General features: G+C 42.2%; 1 protein-coding gene across 3 annotated transcripts in view; it reads left to right on the forward strand.

The window, feature by feature from the left end:
• Positions 1 to 487: 487 nt before the first annotated feature.
• Positions 488 to 21,648, forward strand: part of ERAP1 (endoplasmic reticulum aminopeptidase 1) — a 34,939-nt gene continuing 13,778 nt past the window's right edge. Inside the window, exons 1-11 of one of the 3 annotated variants that reach the window (XM_057738678.1) lie at positions 726 to 759; positions 4,040 to 4,092; positions 6,137 to 6,677; positions 8,471 to 8,609; positions 11,311 to 11,445; positions 14,070 to 14,190; positions 14,894 to 15,048; positions 15,399 to 15,512; positions 16,860 to 16,991; positions 20,108 to 20,239; positions 20,409 to 20,480. In XM_057738678.1, the coding sequence (XP_057594661.1) occupies positions 6,151 to 6,677; positions 8,471 to 8,609; positions 11,311 to 11,445; positions 14,070 to 14,190; positions 14,894 to 15,048; positions 15,399 to 15,512; positions 16,860 to 16,991; positions 20,108 to 20,239; positions 20,409 to 20,480 (1,527 nt within the window). In that variant the 5' untranslated portion in view covers positions 726 to 759; positions 4,040 to 4,092; positions 6,137 to 6,150. Of the gene's footprint in view, positions 760 to 4,039; positions 4,093 to 6,136; positions 6,678 to 8,470; positions 8,610 to 11,310; positions 11,446 to 14,069; positions 14,191 to 14,893; positions 15,049 to 15,398; positions 15,513 to 16,859; positions 16,992 to 20,107; positions 20,240 to 20,408; positions 20,481 to 21,648 lie in introns of all 3 variants that reach the window. The other 2 variants (XM_057738670.1, XM_057738687.1) reach the window with 2 other exon arrangements.

Raw genomic sequence — 21,648 nt, forward strand, 5'->3', positions numbered from 1 at the left:
CTGTTCTAAGCGGAGCACAGAAATGGTCATTTGATTTGAAAAAGCAGGAAGAACGTTTTAAAGTGGGGAACTGCAAATGCTTGGGGTCCAAGGGCCCCTTGGTATTGGTGTGGGGCAGTTTCGAGCCTCTATTTCTCCCTCTTCCTCTTCCGCGTCTCCAGCCAAGTCCCTCCTCAACTCACAGCGGCTCAGCATTTTGCAGGAACAAAGAGTTCTGTTCTGGGTTCCTGTTTCATTCTAAGGCGGGCCAAGAGCTCTCAGCCCATTTGCGGAGGTGAGATGATGGACACCCCTTGGGCCCAACGGGCTTCGAGCTGGTTCAGGCTGGGGTAGAAGGGCGCTCTGGTGCACGGAAGTGCCTTCTAAGAGCGTTAGCCCTCTTCCTAAGCCGCAAACCTCTGCTCCACCAAAGGCTAGTCAATGAGAGGGGGAAAAAAAAAGCAATCCAAAAAAACCTCCAGAGACACACGCAGGGAAAATGATCTGCATTCCTAAAGTGGTGTTCCTCCCCGCCTGGTCCCCCTAGCACTGCAACCCGGCTGCTTCCCTTGAGTGCTGCACTGCTTTGTGAATCCCCGTATTGGGAACAGGGATGTCTGCCCGTCCCCACTCCCGTGCGTCCCCTTCCCCAGCTACCGCCTAGGCCGGGGCTCGGCCCAGCGCCCCGCGTGTGTGTCTGCGTGCCGCTCCGGCTCCACTTTCACTTTCGGTCCCGGGACGGCCAAGGCAGGCAGCGGCGGCGTGGTCCCCGAGACCCAGGTACAGCACAGCTGCCCCCAGTGCGCCCCCGCGGGGAGGGGCCTGCGTGGCTGGGGAAGGGCGAGGCCCGGGCATCCTCCCTGTGCTGGGGTGGCCTGGGGTCCGGGGTGCGGGGAGGAAAAGAACCAGGGAGCTGCAAAGTGGGGCGGGGCAGGCGGGTCGGGGGGCAGAGGATCCTGCCCGCGGGGAGGGCGGTGGGGTTGGCGCGGGCCCAGCCCCCCTCGAGTCTTTGTTCCTCTTTTACACTGGGAGATGGACAGGGGCGCAGGGCTGGTGCGCCTGACCCACGCGTTCCCCGGGCCGCGCCGCTTCCCGGCAGGCAGGCGGGAGCCTCCGTCTGCGCTCCTCCTTGAGGCTGGGTTCCTGCCAGCCCCGTCCACTGGACTCCTGAGTAGGGGCAGGTCAAGAGGCCGGTGGATTGAGGGGTTAGGCTGAGGAGGGCACCTTGCGGATAATAGAGAAACGAACGTGGCTTTGGTTACAGGCAGGCGCGGGGGTGTTTTGGGAACCTCCGTTAAGTGTCCTTAATTAAGATCAATTCTCTCCCTTCTCCTGTACTTCTTGCCAGTAGTTGTCTGTCCTCACTTCGCTCTGGCTCAGCCTGGGTTTGTTTAGTTGAAGCTCTCCAGTTTGAGCAAATTAAAATTCCTTCAATGGGGGTCTTACTCGCCTGGTGGGCCTGCAAGTTAATTTCATTGAGAAAGGAGAAGGGCAGGCACTTCCTTACCTTTTTCATGGAGGTTCTTTGTGAGGCCAGGCTCAGAGGGAAATGCTCTATTTTCTACTAAATTCCCAGAGCATTTGCTCTCAGTTCAGGATGTGGTAGACAACTTAAAAAACAAACAAACAAAACTTTAAAACGTTGGTCAGAGTTGTCTCTTTTTCCACAGAGTTGTAATTGTACTGGTATGTAGCATGTTTTCAGGTGGGCCTAAATAGAAAAATTCTAATGTGTTGAAAAATTGAATTGATTGCACATTTTTATTATTTACCAGCAGTGACAAGCTTTTATCAATGGTTGTCAATTTCATTGTTCAGAGCATTTTGGAAGAAGGTCCATAACCTCTTCATGAGGGATTTCACATTCCATAGTCTCTCAGTAAATGGGAGGATGAGATAGCCCAGGACCAGTTGCCCCTGACTTCCTGTGTGAGTGGGAAAAGTCAGAATCACCAAAGGCTGTCAGGTTCCTAAGGTATCTTGAAGTCTTTCTGGCTGTGAAGTAAAGTTAGGTACTCTGTTACTGCTGCACGTTTATCCACAACATTGATCCTGAAAGAGGCTTTAGCAAGATCAGATGCCAAAGGAAGATAGGTTTGAAAACTTAAAAGACGTATAGTCAAGTACAGGAAATTCCTTTAAAACTCTTATCTCTGTGCTCTCAATCTGTGTATATGTAACTGCCTTCTTGATCTTTCCCCTTTGATATCTCATAGACATCACAAATTAAACATATTAAAAAATGAACCCTTGATTCCCTCTTCTCCCTTTTAAATCTCATCCACCTCTGGCCTTCTCCATTTCAATAAAGGGCACCTATGGCTACCCAGATGTTCATTCTAGAAACCTGGCAGCCATGCTGATACATCCTGTCCTTTCCCTCACTCCCTACTTCTAATCCACCCTAAATATAGATGTTGAATCCATCCGTCTCTCTGTCTCCCACCCCCCACCCCAACGCTTTCTGTTGACACCATCCCAGCATGAACCACCATCTTACTTCGTCAAGACTACTTTCTAACTGGTCTCTTGGCCTTCACTCTTCTTCCTAGTCCTTTACTCTCCACACAGCAACCAGGGTGATTTTCTTAAGGTGTGAACTGAACCCTAAGATCTCCTAGCTCAAATCCCAGTGGTTTCTCATTGCCCTTGGGATAGGATCCAAAATCCTTAAGATGCCTAGAAGGCTGTGTGGTGGTCTGGCTCTTGCCCACCTCTGCAGACGCATCTTTCTGCCACATGCTGGGCTTCAGGTTCCCTGGCTTTATAAATAACTAGCACTCTAGCACTCTTTACTGCCCCTAAGCTTGCAAATATGTGTGCTGTGCCCCCTGTTTGGAAAACACTCCCTCTTTTCTTAGCTAACTTGAATTTGTCCTTTGAATCTTAGCTAAACATCTCAGAGAGCCCCCAGTGTACATCAGTCTGCCCCATTACTCTCTTTCAATATGTGTGTTGCTTTTTTCCTTCACAGACAGTCATGGTTGGTAACTATCTATGTGTGTGTATATATATTTGTGTAAATTTGTTAAGTCACCGCACTCCCACTATATGCTCTTTGAGGCCAGGGACCTGTGCTGTCTTGTATTGCCCAGCAAAACCCTCTCACATAATAGGCCCTCAATAAATACCTGTGGAATGAGTAATTGAAAATATTTTAACTTACTTAATTTTCACAACAATCCTGTGAGAGAAGTGTTATCTCATTTTACATTTTACACATGAAGGAAATGAAACTGGGATTCAACAACCTGCCCAAGGTCACAGTAGGTGGCAGAGCAAGAACTCAAAGCCAGCTTTTCTTTTCTGACTGTAAACCTAATATATATATATTGTTATTACAGTAATAATTGTATATGTATGCATGAATTCCAACATTTATGCTGTCTGTATCACATGTTCCATTTTGGTTTCCTGGCATTGCATCCTCCCTGAGACACAGCCATGATCTCTGTGGCCCTCTCCTCTCTTGGATCCAACACTGAAAGCCCTTTGCTATGAGGTACCACTGCCAACCCCTTCAGCAGCCCGTGGGCCTTGCTGTCAGCTCAGAACCAGTTGGAATTTTTAGATCTCCTCTTGGGGTGTTGGGGACACCTCGAGGACTCCCAGAATTCACGCATGCCTGAACCTGCCACCTTCACTGTGCTCTCTACCGTCTTGGAGTGCAGGCCATACTCACTAAGCTACTGCCATCAGAAGTTCCAAATGCAAGCATCACACAAGTTCCCTTTACCTCTGGCCCCCCAGCTTCAGGGGAAATCCATTATTCTGCCCCTGTCCTGGGATTCTGCCTAAGGAGGTAGGGGCAGGAACTCTACTGTTTTGGTGTTTAAACCTTATTCTTCTGTTCCAAACCGCTCCAGTCCTCCATGGCTGGAAGCATCCTGTAGTTGGTTCCTCGACAACAAAAAACGAACAAACAAAAACCCCCCAGAAACACAGAAACAAAAAACCCCTGTTCTTCCTATTCACATTTCTTTTCTGTCTCATTTGGGTGGTGCCTTTTGAACTGGAATTATGGTGTCTCCATGGTTGACATCCTATGGTGTCGCTACAGTGTTGGCGTCCTTTCTGTTTAGCCTGCAGATCTGCTCTGTGGGGAAGTGGGAGGTAAGTGCCTGTAGCTGTGTGTTTGGGAAGGGAGCAGGATGGAAAGAGTGAAGGGTGGGGATAGCACATCAGTTATTCCCATGAAGTAGTGTCCCCCTATAGGGATTAAGGGATGGGACCGTGGTTTGGCAAGGATTATCTATGGGGCTGCTCAATCCGGCTCTTCAATAGAATTCCTGGGAAGTTTAAAAAAAAAATAATGATGCCCTGACCTAGGGATCCAGGCATCAGTCATTATTTTAAGAGCTTCCTAGATGGCATTAATATGCAGCCAAAGTTGAGAGCCACTGATGTAGAGGAAGAATCCAGTGTACCACCATCATTTCAATAACCTGAGCTCCCCTAACAGGGGCCCTGCTGGCCAACCGCTCTTCGAGAGGCAGCTTTGTCTAAGAGAAAGAAGTGTGCTTGGTTCTCTGGACATGGATTGCCAACTCCCTTAAAATTTGCATTCCTTTTATGTCCCATGGCCTTTAAAATAAAGTGCAGAATACAGTCTGCAGCATGACTCTGGGCCTGCTTTGAGTGTAATCTTGGAGTCACTCCCCTCCTTGCCTTGTGAATAATCATTCTCCAGCAAGTTGTCCTGGGGTTTGCCTCTGTCCACAGTGATTGCCCGAACAGCCCTATCCTTTCTCCTTTTGTGCTGTAGCTCCTGCTCTGGCTTGCTCCTCCTGCAGTGCTTCTCATGCCCTCCTTTCACTTCCAAATCCGACCTGTCCTTCCAAACCACTCTCAGTGCTGCTCTCGCCTGAAGGCATCTCAGCATCACTCTGCAGCCGAAGTCACTCTCACCCTTTGGAAATACCATTCCATTCTCCCTCAGCACTTTCTTTTATTATTCTTTAAAAAAATTTTTTTTTTCTTTTGGCTGTGCTGCGTGGCATGTGTAATCTTAGTTCTCTGAGCAGGGATCAAACCTGTGCCCCCTGCAGTGGAAATGTGGAGTCTTAACCACTGGACCACAAGGGAGGTCCCTATTATTATTCTTAAAGCACTCCATACTTTCTCTGTTGTGTTTTACTCTTCGTGTATAAATGTTTTCTGCCCTTCCAGACTGTGAAGTCCTTGATTATGAGATCTGTGTCTTGTGTATTCTTATATCCCACACAGTGCTCAGCACACAGTCTTGTAGGTAGCAGGCATGCAACACTTATTTGTTGGATAGATTGTAAGAGAGAATCCAGGTGATTGTCACAAACTATCATGAACATCACTCTAAACTCTCTAAGTCTTTCCTGGCTAAATAGATATTAAAGCAGCTTTTGGCAGGACAGTTTGACAAAGATGCCAATGTTATTAAGGCTTACTGTTACAAATACTTTTTCCCCCTTGCTACTGAGCATATAAATTTTCTTCCTATACTTCCTATACTTTCAGTGTTTTAAGAACTCTCTGTGTTGTAAGCTTAGTGGGGAGCAAGGCCTGTCTCATTGCAGAAGCTATAAGCCCAGATTCTTGCCTTCTCCACCTCCCAGCTTGGCGGTGTGGACACTTCACTTCTGCTGAAACAACAAAAAGTTTCAGGGGTGGTGGAAGACCTCACTCTGCTGATGGCTGCAGGGCTGTCAGCATCTGATCTCTAGGCAGTAGGGTGGCTTCTTCTAAGGTCCAGTGTGGGTGGGGAGTGGTCACCTGGTCAGATGTTTCTCTGATGTGGTTCTGGCTGCCCATCTTTGCCTGTTTTATGAGCCTGGTTTCCCAAATGACCTGGCAAATCTGTGACCCATTCAGTGAGCTACTCAGGATCCTCAGCAAGTTGGTTCTTGCTTTCCACAGAGAACCCTGATTGACAGAGTTGATTTAAACTTTGAAAGCCGAGTGATGCTTTTTAGCAGGTGTTAATGATTGTTGCTAACCATAAACTTCTTTCTTCTTATGAATCATTAACATAGGGAAGGTAATTTTACTTTCAGGAAAAGACCTAGTACTTTTGAAAGTTTGTATCTATATCTGTTAATTCTGGGTGGATATATTCTGAAATTATGCTGTCTTGATAATATTTGAGTGACTTTTTTTTTCTTTTATACATTTGTGCCTTTAGGCAGTTCAAGCAAGATGACATCTCTGTCCATCAAATGGCCACTTGCAACCATGTCCTTTCTACTTTTGTCACTGTTGATGCTCTTAACTGTACCAACTCCATCCTGGTGTCAGAGCAGTGAAACGACATCTCCAAAAGCTAGAAACGGGGCACCATTTCCTTGGAATAAAATACGACTTCCTAAGCATATCATCCCAGTTCATTACGATCTCATGATTCATGCAAACCTGACCACTCTGACTTTCGGGGGAACCACGGAAATAGAAATCACAGCCAGCAAGCCCACCAGTACCATCATCCTGCACAGTCATCGCCTGCAAATATCTAAGGCCACCCTGAGGAAGGGAGCTGGCGAGAGGCAGTCTGAAGAGCCGCTGAGAGTCCTGGAGTACCCGCCTCAGGAGCAAATCGCACTCCTGGCTCCTGAGCCTCTGGTTGTTGGGCTCCTGTACACCATTGTCATTGACTACACTGCCAATCTTTCTGAGAGCTTCCATGGATTTTATAAAAGCACCTACAGAACCAAGGAAGGGGAATTGAGGTATTTTTTGTCTCTCTTTTTTTTTTAAGGTTTGAGTGCTACCCACACCAAGTTTATTATTTCAGATGGATTGTCTTTTAAAATTCCCTTGATTGTTGAATTCTTTCTTTGGTTTTGTTTTGCATCGCTTTGTAGATTTTAAAATGGCATATAGTTTTTTCCTTGTTTTTTGGGGGGGAGGGGGATCTCATTTTTCATTCTGTTGTAACCAATTTTCTTTCCTCCAGCTCTATGAGAGTAAATACCTATTTGTTTACTTAATTAGATTTCTGGGATATAATAAGTATTTTAAATTCTCTTGGCTTATGTTCTAGCTTCCAAGAGCTGCTTTAACAAAGTATATAAACTGGGTGGCTTAAAACAATAGAAATTTATTCTCTCACAGTTTTGGAGGCTAGAAGTCCAAAATCAAGGTGTCGTGTCAGGAGGCCTACGCTCGAAGTCTCTGAGTAGCATCCTTCCTTGCCTCTTCCTAGCTTGAGGTGCCATCAGTCTTTGGCATTCCTTGGCTTGCAGCTACATCAGTCCAGTCTCTGCCTGCCCGTCACATGGCCATTCTCCAAATTTGCCTCTTACAAGGACACCGATTATATTGGATTAGGGCCCAACTTGATGGCCTCATCTGAACTTGATTACATCTGTAAAGACCCTATTTCTAAATAAATTTACACAGATATTAGGTAATAAGACATCAATATATCTTTTGGGAGGACATGATTCCTCCTATGGGAGGAAACATTTTTGTCTCAGTTAAAACTTTTTTAAGGATCCTCTCCTGCCTTACTTTAGTTCTGTTTTTTTAAGAAGATAATTTCTTTTGAGAGATTTTATGCTAAATTTTAAAATCAAATTTTACTTGTTAGTAGATTATACTAACACTTTCAGATTTCGTATTATTTTTTGAGGTAAAGCAAGTCAGGTACTACCAAAAACATTTTCTTCAAAAGTAAAATATAGCCCCATTATAGCCCCGAGGGATAACTGCTGCTTCTATTTTAGGGGAACATCCTTTAGACTTTTTTTTCTGGATATGCATACACATTATTTTATGTAAATGGAGCTATGTTATATTTTCTGTTTCATGAGGGAGTTTTTTTTTTAAAATATGTCGAGGAGATGTATTTTACACGGGTGACTATCACTATACATCATTGTAACGACTTAATTAAAATGTATGTTTCCGTGTTGATATATTTAACTAATCCTCCACTGATGAAAATTAGGTTGTTTCCAACTTTTTGGCATTAGAAATACTTTGACAAGCATCTTTGTAAATAATTTCTTTAGAATAAATGCCTAGAAGTAAAATTGCTAAGGCAAAAGGTCAACAGACTTTTGATATGCCTCGCCATAAGCCTCATTCATGCTGTATGTTGGGAGTCCTTTTAGAGCCAAAAAGCCAACGGATTTTTCCGTTTAATTTGTTATATTGGTTATCAAGGAAGCTGTGCAGCTTTGGATGTGTGTATTGACTATTTGTAGCTTCTTTTGTGAGTTGCCTATTTATGACCTCTGCCTGTAATTCTACTTGATTGATGGGTATATTCTTACTTATTTTTAAGAGCTTATTATCTATGCAGGTTATTAACCCTTTGTCAAATACCTTTCAATCAATTTTCCCTGTTTTTTACTTGTCTTTTAGTTTGTGATAGCTTTTGTCATATAAAAAAATTTTTTAGTAGTGAGATTCATCAAGATTATGATAACTTTAGGAATTAAAAAGTGATCACACACCTAAATTACAGTCCCTGGTGCTTCATGCTGTATTTTTATTTCCCTTGCTGTAATTTCAGGATACTTGCATCAACACACTTTGAACCGACCGCAGCCAGAATGGCCTTTCCCTGCTTTGATGAACCTGCTTTCAAAGCGAGTTTTTCAATCAAGATCAGAAGGGAACCAAGGCACCTCGCCATCTCCAACATGCCATTGGTGAGTCTAAACTCCTGTGTTTCTACTCACGAGAAAAGTCCATTGTGATTTGCGTTACTGCACCGACAGTAACATTCAGGTTACCTGTTTTGTTTGTTTTGTTGCCTGACAGCTAACTTCTTTTTCATTTCCCACCTATGCTTTTGGTTCAAGCAACAATTTATTTATGGTCAAAGAAAAAAATTATCTGTAAAAACATGCAAAATTTAGGTAAGAGTGATATTGCAGGTCATCAGTGTTGATGGGAGGGAAACTGTATAAGAATTTAGGTCAGGTTTAAGTGAGAGTGCCCTTCACAAAGCACTTTCACTTTTGTTTTCTCATATGATCTTTTAAAGGGATTTTAAAGGGAATGCTTTGTTGAATAAGGCCGTGTATTTCTATGATATACTTATTTTCTGTAATTTCTATATACTATATTACTAATATTAGCTGTACAGTTTGTAACTATGGCAGAAAGTTGGGCAGATGGAAAAAGAAAGAAAAAGGAATCTTTTAAGAATATTATGGTAATAAAGGTAAGTGATGATAGCTAGCTCAGTTCCCATTTCCAAAACAGATGTGGACAGTTTTCCCTTTGATTTTTATTTCTGTATTTTATTTTATTTTCCATTATGGTTTATTACAGCGTATTGAATACAGTTTCCTGTGCTATACAATAGGAACTTATTTATCTATTCTATATATAATAGTTTGCATCTGCTAGTTCTAAACCCCTCTGATTTTTAAAAGTGGTGAGGAGAAGATGACCTTGCCAAATGAATAAAATTACTTAGTAAGTGTCATTATCCTATGATTCTGGTAGCATTGGGAAAACATAATCTGGGCTGTCCATTCTATCACTGGTACATACCAACTCCTGAAGCACACACATCCTTTCTTCATAGAAGCTCACTGTAGTGAGACTCAGGGTGGAATAGGCTTTGCCCAGAGTCCAGAAGGGTATCACGCCTCATCCCTGTGCTGACCAGGGAGGGACTCACAGAGCCACAAGCCAACCTCTATTACAGTATTTCTCAACCTTTAGAACTCTATACTGCTCGCTGGATCCCTTAAGGATCCCTTAAAAGAGATTCTGACATTCCCCCTAGAAGCCTGTATGAAAAGCAGACTTTTGTGAATCTTTACCAGCCAAGAACTGTTGTCTCTCTCCCCACCACATTTGTATATAGAAAGACAAGAACCAGTTATGCCATTTTCCTAATATAAATTTGAGATAGAGAGATGCTTTTCAAATTATAGTTCCCTCCCCAAATATTGTGGTACTGCTCCCTGGGATGGGAGTGAGTTCTCTAATTAGAGAATTACAGCTTAAGGAAAATAAAGGAATGGGGTGGGTTGGAAATGAGGGAGAAACTGACCCACTAAGCAAGATTGGTGGAGATGTTGTAGGCTTGCAGGGGGAAGGCCAGAGCCCCAAGTCTCCACAAAGATGCTGGAGTCTAAAACCCATGGATACCTGGGACCCACTTGTTGAGGATCAGAAAATCTCTAATGTAATCTTGCTCCTGAACAAGAAGGCTCTCCCCTTGGCAGAAATCTAACAGGGTGGCCTGAACTTGAGCTGCAGACATGGGGTTGAGGGGACAGACAGTGGGGTCTCAAGGGATCTTTCTGGAGGCTAGAAAAATAAATATACCTTTGGAACATTAAAGGGTTTGGGGCAGGAGTTAATCACACCTAAATTGGAATTAGTTTAATTAGCTTACTTTCTTAATAATTAGCACAACTTCAAGAATAGAAATTTTTGTTAGGGGTAGGTTGAAGTCATTTTAAAAAGAAAGGTAATTTCGGGTCCTTCAAGAGTAAATGTAGGTTGGCTATTAGAGTTAGAGTTTGAGTGACCTAAGGGTGACCATTAGGCACCATAGTTTGTGGCTGGTGGGCATGAAAAAGAAGGACGAGGGCACAGAAATAGAGGTGGAAATAAGATTACAGGAAAAATGCATGTGTTCTCAAACTAATTCTGGCTGGTCTTTTCTCCAAGGTCCTGCCCAGTGCTTTCTGTTGGCTGAGGTATTAGACTTTCTTCTTTGGAAGCTGACCTCTTAGACTGTACCTTTATCACCCCAACCCCACTCTGCAAGGTTGCTCCCTGATTGTACTGAAAACCTGATTCCAATGAAGCAAATCAGAGTTTGGAGGAGGCTTTGCAGGGTCAGGCCCCGGCATGGGTTACTTTCACTTGTTTAGGAAAATAGAAGCTCTTTTTCGGTTGTCCACGGTGACATATTTACCCTATTAGACACTGCATTTCCAGCTTGTTCTCGTACCTTGTATTTAAGTGAGCTACATCTTGGCGCAGCCAGCAATCTCAGTTTTGCTTTGTCCGACCCATGTTGTCGATCCTCACATGCAAAAGACGAGTCCGTTTGTGATGGTCTGGATTATGTAAAAGAAATTAAGTGGTGATGGTGGTATAACTGCGAATATAATAACATCCACTGAATTGTATACTTCAAAATGGTGAACTTTATGGTATATGAATTATATCTCAATAAAAAAGAAATGGAGTAGAATGGTTTGGGCTTAGCGTCTCAATTACGATCAGATATTGGAAAGAGATGTTTTTAAATAATTATACAAATGTCACGTCGTATACTTTCAGTATGTCTGAGAGTTAGGAAGTTTCTCTTTATAAAATGTTTTCAATGTCCTGGGTAATTGGGTTATTTGATGATTTCAGTTTCTCTGATTTTAGATGAAATCCATGACTGTTGCTGAAGGACTCATAGAAGACCATTTTGATGTCACCGTGAAGATGAGCACCTACCTGGTGGCCTTCATTGTTTCCGATTTTAAGTCTGTCAGCAAGATGACAAAAAGCGGAGTCAAGGTGAACCTGTGATTGTCACATAGGGTGACCCGCCTGTCCTGGTCTGCCTGGGACTGTCCTGGTTTTAAAACCGGACGTCCTTCATCCTAGGAATCCCCTCAGTCTTGGGCAGACCAGTTGGTTGGTCATCCCGTTGTCCCAGATGTTCACCTTTACAGGGGGGTTCTAATAGCAAAAACATGTGGTGAGGCGTGGCCTGGCCTGGGTCGTGGTCCTGCCTCACCGCTTTCTGCTCCCTTTTGCCCTGCTCCCTTTGAACTTAGCCTTATACTTGTTTAAAATGTGTAAGCTGGACTAGATCCTGCAGTGGTTTCTAAGGTTGCTCCTGTGTATAACTTCATGCGGTTTGGAAGTGAATGTCGCTGACTACCTCAGCAGGGATTTCTAGCTATGAAGATAGAGCAGTCTGCTTGGAGTATTAAATGGCTCTGGGGAGAGCATTTGGGCCAGCGAATACTGGAGTACTAGAGAAAAAGATCTTGTTTCAAGGAGCACTTGCCACTTGGGTGGGTACCCTTGTGCAGTGAACAATCTACACAATTTTATGCCGTGGCTCTGAATGCAAATAAGATTTTTGGAGAGGAGGTATGGGACACTTTATTTGAAGCTACCTCATTTATTTGTGCTGGTTTTCACGGAGGCCTGAATCGTTGGGGTTTCTCTGCTGAATTGCCTTTTGTTCCTGTAGGGCTGAGGCTTCTTATCCTTGTGGAGATATCTCTGCTTACCTGGGGATTTGAAGCTAATGCTTGAAACGTGGGTGTAGGGAGCAATCTAAATTCAGCAGGGAAACTGTTAGCAAAAACACCCACCCATTGATTTGCCCATTGTTTTGAATCCTTATGAATGCTTATTTTTATGTGTCTTCCATACTGTGATGTTGTCATTTATAAGAAGAAGTGTGTATTTGGTCTTCATCCCTGATTCTGGCACAGAGCTCCTAAAACTCTGAGAATTTCCTAAGTGTTGAGAACAATAAAGGTGTCTCTTGTTACGTTAATGAAAATCTCCTAGGTAACCTAAGGATGGGGGCTGGTTGACAGGGAACCAACCACATGATTGGAGGGTTGGGACTTTCAGTTTGACCCCCATGACCTCCAGCTGGAGATTGAGTTCTATCACCAAAGGTCAATAATTTAATCATTCTCGCCTGTGTAGTGAAGCCTCCAAGAAAACCTAGAGGGTAGCTTCTGCGAGCTTCCAGGTTGGTGAACCAGTGGAGGTGCTGGGAGAGTGGCTTGGTGGGAGAGGATATGGAAGCTCCACACCCTTTCTCCATACCTTGTACTAATGCATCTCTTCCATGTGGCTGTTCCTGAGTTATATTTGTTTATAATGGACTGGTAATCTAGTAAGTAAAATGTTACTCTCTCTTCTCTGAACCACTCTAGCAAATTAAACCCAAGGAAAGGGTCTTGGGAACCTCCAAGCTATAGGTGCTAGGTCAAAAGCATAGGTGGTACCTTGGACTTTTGATTGGCATCTGAAATGAGGGTACAGAACAGCCTTGTAAGACTGAATCCTTAATCTGTGGAATCTGATGCTATTGCCAGGTAGTGTCAGAATCAAACTGAATTGTAGGACACCCAGCTGGTGTTGGAGAGCTGCGTGCTGATGTGAGGGAACCTCGCACATAATAGCCACATTGGAATCTTTATGTACCAATATTTTATGTACCAATATTTTTAGTCCTTCTATTTCTTTAAACACATTAAACACACACTTTATATTGTGTCTAGTAGTTGTATCTGAAGTCTGCGTGTAGCTGGTTCTGTGGTGTGTTGTTTCTGCTGGCTCTCACTCATGGTGTCTTGTTCCTTTGTGTATATTGTGAATTGTGTCTGTAAACTTTTATTCCCTGAGTTGAAGGTAGACTTTTCCAGAGAAAATTTGTGCTTGCTCCTGTCAAGTCACTGGGGGCATTTTCCAGTCTTGGGATCCCTTTAAATTATTGGCTTCAGGTTTTTGGACCACCTGGTTATTGTGAGGTCAGCTGATAAATGACATGAAAGTTAGCTTTTAGCCACAAAATCTCTGAGGAGATTTCCCCAGTATTTTCCACACATTACCAAGGTTTGAACACGGCATTTTTTCCCCTTGCAGTCTCCTTGAGGAGTTGGGTGATTATGTCTAGTTTAGACTTACAGTGAGGGCTTGGTCCTTTGGGATCCAGCTTTCTGCAGGGGTCCATCTCCTATCAGGTTTCCCACTTTGGGCAGGCTTGGGACTTTGTGTTCTATCCCCTGAGTTCTTCAATGCTGTGAAAACCCAAGCTCAGGTCCATCTGTACTGGGCCAGCGTCCTCACGGCAAAAGCCGGCTTCAGGGCTCTGCTGACGTCTCAGGTTTGTACTGTCACTTCATTTGTGGCACCTGAGCCGGCTTTACTTTTTCACTGTCTCACCTAGACATTTAAAAAGACGTGTTTGTGTTTGTTATCGAGCGTTTGTTGTGGTTTTCAGAAGGGGGTTATTCGGGAACAGTCAGCAGTAACATGAGGAGTATAACTTCCAATTGTCTTCCTTAATGTTGGCAACCACATTCCACGGCATGAAGCCGTGCATGTCTATCTTCTAGAGATGCCACTGTGGCAATTGGATAACTTCCTTGTACCTTTCCCTTCAGGTTTCCATATATGCTGTTCCAGACAAGATAAGTCAGGCAGACTATGCACTGGATGTTGCGGTGACTCTTCTAGAATTTTATGAGGATTATTTCAGCATTCCATATCCCTTACCCAAACAAGGTATGGACTTTGCACAGATGTTACAAACTGGCACTTAATGACTCCAGCTGTAGACTCTATCCTCGTAATTGGCATCTCCCTCGTCAGCTCAGCAGCCCCTCAAGTCACTGAAATCCTGGCAGGTTCCTGAGGCACATGGCACAGAGATAATTTTGCCTTCCGACTTTAAAGACAAACACAACGATATTATTGGGCAGATAGCAAAGGACAGAGGCTGCATCTTTTTCGTGATTGGCACACATTTGGTAGGAACATAGAGTACTCAGTAAATTTTTTGAATGAATTCACTTGATAGAGCATAAGAAAATTGCATTTTCTTTCTTACATGAGCCCTTAAAACTATTGTGTGTTTGAGTTTTAGGTGTATGGGAGTCTTGGGCATCCGCTGTTGAGTGGATTATTGAGGCAATTGTTAAGATTGTCCAGTCCCCAAACACCCTGTCAGAGAATTAGAAATGGAGTCAGGAGGTCTGAAACCCAACCAAGCCTGACTTTGTCATGCAGCAGCAAAGTAACTCTATATGAGTCACCAAGTCCTTTTCTTTATTGTGAAAGTTTCTTCGGTCTAGAATCCATGATTCCGTGTAGACCGCTTAGTTTTTCTTTGATCCCTATACCCATGCATTATGAAAGTTAGTGTGTTTGGGCAACGTGTGTTTGGCCAAGCTTAAGATCGGTAAAATGTTTTTGTTTCCTTCCCAAGATCTTGCTGCTATTCCTGACTTTCAGTCTGGTGCTATGGAGAACTGGGGACTGACAACATACAGGGAATCTTCCCTACTGTTTGATGCTGAAACGTCTTCTGCGTCAAGTAAGCTTGGCATCACGATGACTGTGTCCCATGAACTCGCCCACCAGGTATATAAGCTCAATCACACTTTCAAAAAAGTGCAAACTATATCTATATTGCTTTTCTGGGACATAGGCTATTCATATTGATACATGAATTCTACTGATTCATTTTTCATCTTTTTTTCCCAGAGGAAAAAAATTATTTCTTTAAAGCATTAGGTACCATGTTTTATAATACACATTGAAAAGTTTTTCTTTTTACTTTGAAAAAATATTAACTTTATATGTTAACATTCGTATACTGACGTTACACATATAAAATATATTTCCTTTTGAATGTCTGACGTTTATGGCGATATAGATAATCCAGTTTCCACAGAAATCTGTAAATAATCTGAGTAATGTTTTCCTTTCAGTGGTTTGGGAACCTTGTCACTATGGAATGGTGGAATGATCTTTGGCTAAATGAAGGATTTGCCAAGTTTATGGAATTCGTGTCTGTCAGTGTGACTCATCCAGAACTGAAAGTTGTAAGTTGTATTCACTTACTTTTTTTTTTTTACATTTTAGTTAATCTGTTGTGTTGTTTAATGTTGCTGGAAGATACTTACTGATGTTTGATTATGGGATTCATAGAAAGATTGGTAACTTCCCTGGGAATTAAAATGTGAATCAGGTTTCCAAAATTCTACTGAACTTTAAAGATATATCACAAAGGCTTATTTCCAAATCTATGATTGTTATGAAGTGAGTATTAAATTTTGTCCTCCCTTAATATCAAAGAGATAGAAATAATGACAACCTGTCTGTTCCATATCACTTCCCCAACCTTCAGGTTGCTCATTGAAGAAGTATTAGGTACATTGCTGCTACTTCAATAGGGCCCTACTTGCCAAATCAAATGAGTGATGTTTAAGGTAATTGTACATTTGATTGTATAAGAACCTAGACTCATGGGTCACAAGCTTTGGAACCTCTACAAGTTGATTTTAAAAATTATGTGTTTAACTTGTGAAAATCAGATGCAGTAAAATTAAAAAGAAAAAGATTGTTTATAAAAACAATCCTTTACCATATTATAATTTTCATTTGTACATATTCATATCCTATTTCATCTTCCAATACACATAACTTATATGTAGTTATAATTCTAATGTACACATAATTATTACACTACAATGGATTGTAAATATTTTCCTGTTTCCACATAGTCTTTAATAAAAAATGATTGTGTATGGATATTATTCCATTGGGTAATATGCCCGAATCAGGTTATAGTTGGGATTTGTTTTTCATTATTTTTCTTTCACTACATGGTTTTAACAAAGGGAGTCCAACTCGAGGATGGAAGATGCCTTAGAGGACTGGGGCGGGGAGGGTGGGGGGGACTCGAGGGGGGGGAGTCAAGGAAGGGAGGGAATACGGGGATATGTGTATAAAAACAGATGATTGAACTTGGTGTACCCCCCCAAAAATAATAAATAAATAAATAAAATTTAAAAAAAAAAAGCTAAATTTCTTTGCTTAAAAATAGTATAGATGATGATTGGAGATACTTAAATCACTATACATTTTAGTTTCTCGTTTGGTGCTATTGGGCTGTAGGCATAATGTTTTTCTTTTTAATAGGAAATTTTCTTTATTCTAAGGTGATAAGTATTTAAACAAAATTTTTGGTGTTGATCTAAGATCACTGTTTCTTGGCTGTTCCTTAGATGATAGTAATTCTGTTTAATTTTGTAAATTCTATAAATATGGAATAGGTTGGATCAGAAATTTGGAGTATAAACCTATTATCCCAGGTCAAACCACCCTCATTTTGTATTTTTTCTCCTAAATGTAAATCATTGGTGATGTCTTTTTTTGTGTCTCAATAGGAAGATTATTTCTTTGGTAAGTGTTTTAACGCGATGGAGGTAGATGCGTTAAACTCCTCACATCCTGTGTCTACACCTGTGGAGACTCCTGCTCAGATTCAGGAGATGTTTGATGAAGTTTCTTATGAAAAGGTAAAAATGGATTATAAGGGCACAGTTTGGACCCTACACTTATAAATACTGGGGTGGAGAGGTTATAGATAGGGTTGTGGGGTGACTTTCCCTTCTAAGGACTAACCCAGATTGAATGCCTTCTCTTCTCACATATGCTGCCCAGAGTTAAACATTTTTAGGCCTAACTTGAAGCTTCGCTTAAAATCCTAAAGATTATATTGTGGTCAGTTCTTCGTTTACTGTCATAAGTTGAATATTCGTGGCCTACAGAAACTTTTTATTGATCCTTCAACAAATGGGTGTTGATTGAGCATCAGCTTTGTACCAGGCAAAACCCCGTCCCCCGCCCTTGTGTAGCTTACCTTTTGGTGCCTTCAGAGACAGTTGTCCTGCACAATGTGTTTAATAAAAGAATTGGAAATTGTTGCCAACACATAACAACTGGGATATTTTATATAAAAATCCAGATTTCTGGCTTCTCTTGGAGGGAAAAACGATTCTGCTCATACCAGGCCTTTATTTCCCTTAGCAACGTAGACTGGAGCTAAGTCATGGCTCCTTTGTGAGATCAGGGGTCTGCGTTTCCAATTTCCCTTCCATTCCCAACCGTTTCTGTTATCCTCACCGAGGCAGAAAACATGTCATTTATCATTATGCTTTGGCTGTTTTATGTGTAGCAAACGGAAAAGTATTTCTTGTTCGCATGTTTCCATCCATAGTACAGGGGAGATTAAAGCAGATACAAAACAGACATATAAACACACGCATAGATCAGTGGAACAGAATAGAACTCAGAAATCAACCCATACATATGCAATAATTTATGACAAAGGACCCAGGAATATACCATGGGGAATGGAGAGTCTTGTAAGTAAATGGTCATTTAGTTCTCTCAACACCACATGCAAAAGAGTGAAATTGTACCACTCACAAATACTAACTTGAAATGGATTAAAAACTTAAATGTTAAGACTGGAAACCATGAAACTCCTAGAAGGAAAACAGGAAAATCGCTTTGACATGAGTCTTGGCAGTGACTTTTTTTGTTTATGACACCAAAAGTATAACAGCATAAGAAACAAAAGCAAAAACCAGTGGGACTACATCAAATTAAAAACCATCTGCACAACAAAAACAACAAAATGAAAAGGCAACCTTCTGAATGGGAGAAAATACTTGCAAACCATATGTCTGACAAGGGGTAATATCCAACATACATGTATATAAAGAGCTCATACAACTCAATGACTAAAGAAAACAATCTGATTTTAAAAGGAGCAGAAGAACTGAATAGAAACTTTTCCAAAGACAACCTGATGGCCAATTGGTACATGATAAGGTGCTTAGCATCACTAAGCGTTGGGGAAATGCAACTCAGAACACAGTGAGACATCACCTCACACCTGTTAGCATGGCCAGTCTCAAAAAGAAAGTAACAAGTGTTGGCGAGGATGTGGAGAAAAGGGAACCCTCATGCATTGTGGTGGGAATGTAAACTGGTCCAGCCACTGTGGAAAACAGTATGGGAAACAAAATATTAAAAAATAGAGCTATCATATCCAGCAATTCTACTTTTGGGTATCCAAAGAAAAAAAAAAAGCCCAAGCTTAAAGAGATACATGCACTCCCATGGTCCTGCCAGCGTTGTTTACAGTAGCCGAGATAGTTGTTTCCATAAGTGTCCATTCCACAGTGGGATATTCAGCCATTAAAAAAAGGAAATCTTGGCACTTGTGACAACATAGATGGATCTGGAGGGCATTATGCTAAGTGCAATAAGTCAGAAAGACAAACCCTGTATGATCTCACTTATGTGTTAAATCTAGGAACAAAAACACACACAAAAAATGAGCTCATAGATTGGTGGTTGCCAGGGGCGAGGGGTGGGGGTAGGTAACATGGGTGAAGGGGGTCGAAAGGTACAAACCTCCAGTTATAAAATATCATAGGGATAGAATGTATAGCATGGTGACTATAGCTAATAACATTGTATTGTATATTCAAAAGTTGCTAAGAGTAGATCTTCAAAGTCCTGCTCACAAGAAAAAAATTTGTAACTGTGTAGTGGTGGGTGTTAATGAGGTATATTGTGATCATTTTGCAATATATACGATTATTGAATCATGTCGTACACCTGAAACTAATGTTAAATGTCACCTGTACCTCAAAAACATCAGCGCTATTGGCAGGAATATGCACTCCATGTAGACATTCAGGGACCCAGGCTTTGCCTATCTAGTGACTCCATGATCCCCTAGAACCAGAGAGAGAGACTGCCTCTGCCTTGAGGGGACCTAAGAAATCCTCCCAGAAAAGGAGATTTTGAGTTATGTCTTAAAGATGAATTAGGACTTTTCAGGGAGTAAAGGAAGTAGGAAGGGCTTTCTAGGAAGAGGCAATCATGACTTCTTAGAAAAAGGAGACTTAGAAGAGGGTGGTGTGTTGAGAGGAAAGGAGGAAGGAAGGTAAAGTTCTTGGTGCTCAGTTGTATGCAAAGTGCAGGGGGAAACAAAGAATGTAAAAGAGCATTTTTTTTTATCCTTGGACTACTTCTCTCGTTTGTCACCTGTCTGGCCACTGGAGGCATTTGAGTTTGTGACCCAGGATCTAGGAGACTGGGAGTGGAGGGGAGAAGAGCTCCTGTCATGGGAACGCAGAGTATCTAGGAATCGCCTTGCTCCCTTTCTCAGTGGTACTCTTGCCCTGCCAGTTCTCTGTACTCAGGGCTGCCTGGGCTCCACCGTTCCTCACCGGTTACTCACCTTTGCTTCTACCTCTCCCCATTCCGGCCCCAGAGCAGCAGTGGGAGAACCACATGGTGGTTCAAGGTCCAGTGTTTAGTCTGCACCATTGTCCACTCACCTGTGAATAATGGAAGCTGGCGGACGATGCGGAGGCTTGGTTACTGATAGGAAATAACAGCCCCAGTGGACTAAAAGCATAAACAGTCATGTCAATCCCGTGCCTCAACAGGTCCAGGTTTACCCGCTCTCTCTACTTTTCCCACAAATTACCAGACACTGAAAATGTTACTATATCTGCATTTTAAAGCATGACTCCAAAATAGTGTGATGGTAGATTAGATGGAGGCAAACTGTCAATGCAGCTAACAATTATTTATGTTGTCTTTTCAGGGAGCTTGTATTCTGAATATGCTACGGGATTATCTTGGTGCCAATGCATTTAAAAGTGGTATTGTAAAGTATCTGCAGAAGTACAGCTATAAAAACACAAAAAACGAGGACCTGTGGAATAGTATGGCAAGTGTGAGTATGTTTTTGTGTGTCTCTATGTTTGGGATTGACACATTATTGATTGGCATATTGAAGACTTATCATCTTGTTTGGTTTTTGTCTTACACCACATTCATTCCTCTGAGAAGAGTCGTGAGCGTTTTTTATAGAGCTGAGTGATGTGCTTGTTTCTGGTTTTTAGATTTGCCCTACAGATGGCGCACAACGAACGGATGGATTCTGTTCTAGAGGTGAACATTCATCTTCATCTTCAGTAAGTTTTTACATCAGTACGTGCTACCCCGAAGCACATTCTTTTACTCCATTTTCTTTGAAGGATAGCTCTGTGCCACACTTCCCAAGGTCCTTGATTATATCAGTCTCTCTCTATGTAAGGCTGAGTTTAAACCATACCAGACTGATAGCCTTTTACAATTTTTCTTAAATCTAACTACGCAGGGGAGTTGTCCAGCCTTCTTTGGTAACACATCTCACTGATACTAATTTCTTCAGCTTCACTCTCTGTAAAGCAGTGGATTTATGACATGTTTCTATGGTAGATCAGAACTGTACCGTCAAGCTGTGTCGATCGTTTCCATAGCTCTTCATTTGTGAATAAACACACGATGGCAGTGAGCATTCTCGAGCGCTCACTGTGTGTCAGGCACGTGTGAAGCACTTATGTGTATTATCTGCTTTACTCTTCACAATAAGCCTATGAGCAAGTACTGTTATCCCTATTTTTACAGATGGGAATATGAAATCCAAAGGCATATGATTAGTAAATTGCAGAGCGGGTGTTGGAATTTAGATCTAACTCCTGTCTTTAACTGCTAAGCTATAAAGAATTCATAACATCTGAATCACAAAACAGTCTGAGTCTGTTTATCTGGCCTTGTGGCATATTTTCACAGGTAGCTGAGGGTGAGTCTGGAGCTTTTTATTTTCTTGGTATTTTTGCTTTTAGAGACAGCTTTATTCAGTAGTTACTAGATATGTCCTGTGGTATATTTTATCCTTTTATCAACTCTTAAATATTTTTTGAAAGCCTTTTTAGTATCAAAGAATAGATCCTTGTTTGCATTCACAGCTGTCTGTTGGGTGTGGGCCATGTCGGTGTTCTCACTTGGGAAGCACAGGCTCCTGGTGGAACATGTTTTGCCCACCTTGCTTGTCTGAGAGCCAGCCTCATCTTGTAGGTGTTGAACACACGGCCACTTTCTGTCCCTCCTCTCCGTGCATTCATTCACATGCCTGCTTTGGGCCTGGTGCCCAGCCCAAGGTCTGCCCCAGAGAACCAGGTATGGGACCTGTTCTCAAGACATCCACGTGTACAGGAAGAGAATGAAAAATAAACAGCTGGTTGGACTGGGGCGGGGAGGGTGGGGGGGACTCGAGGCGGGGGGAGTCAAGGAAGGGAGGGAATATGGGGATATGTGTAT

This window comes from Hippopotamus amphibius, chromosome 1 (assembly GCF_030028045.1).
Source record: "Hippopotamus amphibius kiboko isolate mHipAmp2 chromosome 1, mHipAmp2.hap2, whole genome shotgun sequence".
Classification (NCBI taxonomy): Eukaryota; Metazoa; Chordata; class Mammalia; order Artiodactyla; family Hippopotamidae; genus Hippopotamus; species Hippopotamus amphibius.